Source organism: Cucurbita maxima, unplaced genomic scaffold (genome assembly GCF_002738345.1).
Source record: "Cucurbita maxima cultivar Rimu unplaced genomic scaffold, Cmax_1.0 Cma_Scf00027, whole genome shotgun sequence".
NCBI lineage: Eukaryota > Viridiplantae > Streptophyta > Magnoliopsida > Cucurbitales > Cucurbitaceae > Cucurbita > Cucurbita maxima.
Genome location: NW_019272043.1, coordinates 2,542,678 through 2,544,226, shown reverse-complemented (window position 1 = coordinate 2,544,226; position 1,549 = coordinate 2,542,678). Strand labels below are relative to the sequence as shown.

Here is a 1,549-nt window from a genome sequence, read left to right as displayed (position 1 = left end):
TTAGGATTCAAATTCATATGTATCATATTATATTCTTTATATTTGTTTAATTTAATTTTTTGGTTCCAAATTCATCGATATTCAAAGGGGGGAAAACCAGAAACAGATCGCAAATGGTTTTTGAAACTCCGTCATCATCATCTTCCTCTTCTTCTTCTTCTTCTCGGAATCCTTCAAAATCCCCCAAATTTTCTCGGCATCCAAACACCCTTCTTGGATTCACAGACTAACATCAACAAAAAAAAATAAACAAACAAAACGCTGATTATTGCCTCCATTATTACCATCTTCTCATCTACTACTATTCTTTTTCTTTAATTACAATTGACTTTCTCAGTCGATCAATCCGACGACGTTTCTAAATCCACCGGCGGCGGCCTCCTGGAAACAAACCCCACCGCTAACGTTCTGTTCCATTAATCCATCCATGTAATTTCTCACCTCCTTTCTAATCATCTCTTGCATCACCGCCATTAATTCCGGGCTAAAATACCCCAATCTATTACTACTTCTTTCCTCTTTCTCACCTGTCGCCGGCAGCATCCAAATGCCTCTCTCAGACGACTCCGCACCGGGAAGCGACAACGACAATAATGTTTCTGGTTCATCGTTCGAAGACGACACCGTTTCGACTGGAGGTACGACGCCTCTAGTTCTAGCTACCGGTCGGTAAACGTGCGGAGACGAAACGGCGGGGAAGAATCCAGAATCGCTAACATCGGATCCAGACGGACTGTGACCTGCAGAAACAGACCTCTTCAACGGCGGTGAGCTTGTGTAACAACCGCCGCTTTCGTCAGCCATGGATGAGCACTTTCGTTTCAAGGTCGAGTTCCAGTGGTTTTTAATGGCGTTATCGGTCCGACCAGAGAGGAGTCTAGCGATGGCCGCCCACTTATTTCCGTACAGAGCTTGAGCGTTAATGATCGTCTCGTCTTCCTCCTGCGTGAACGGTCGGTGCTCGACCTGCGGGGAGAGCTGATTGCACCATCGGAGGCGGCAGGACTTGCCGGAACGGCCAGGAATGGACTTACTAATCAAGGACCAGTTGCGAGGGCCGTGTTTCTGAACCAATCTCTGAAGCGCTTCGTCCTCTTCGGGACTCCATGGGCCCTTGATCCGGTCGAGTTGTTTAGCCATGGAAGGTCTGTTAGGAGGAATTTTAATGGCGGACTGGAGAAACCAGGACAATGGAGAGGGGGGATATATAAAAGGGAGGGGAAAGGTAACCGGAAGAGGAGGTTGAAGGTTGGGCGTTGGTGAGGGATCGGTTACCGGGAGTTCCTGTAAAGCCGTTAGAAAGGGGCGTTGGGATACAGCTGGCGAGGAGACACGCGTCACATCTTAACTGCTCTGATTTACACAAGTCTACTCTCTCCGTTTCGAAATCTATCTATTCCTTCTCTGGTCCTTCCTTCATCCCTTATATCTTCCACGCGCCTACTCTAGCGCGTGTTCTTCCTTTTTTACATTAATAAAACGTTTAATATAATAACTAAATTATAAAAACCAAATGGCAATAAAAAAATTATTAAACTTTTAATATAAT

General features: G+C 45.6%; 1 protein-coding gene across 1 annotated transcript; it reads right to left on the bottom strand.

Moving 5' to 3' along the window:
* On the bottom strand, positions 1 to 1,196 carry LOC111499704 (transcription factor MYB44-like). Its single transcript, XM_023151336.1, has one exon. It carries the CDS (start codon positions 1,138 to 1,140, stop codon positions 334 to 336), a length of 807 nt encoding a protein of 268 aa, XP_023007104.1. The 5' UTR covers positions 1,141 to 1,196; the 3' UTR covers positions 1 to 333.
* Between the last annotated feature and the right edge of the window lie 353 nt (positions 1,197 to 1,549).

Excerpts from the sequence above, each read along its gene's own strand:
- LOC111499704 (XM_023151336.1), bottom strand. The coding sequence starts at position 1,140 with ATGGCTAAACAACTCGACCGGATCAAGGGCCCATGGAGTCCCGAAGAG.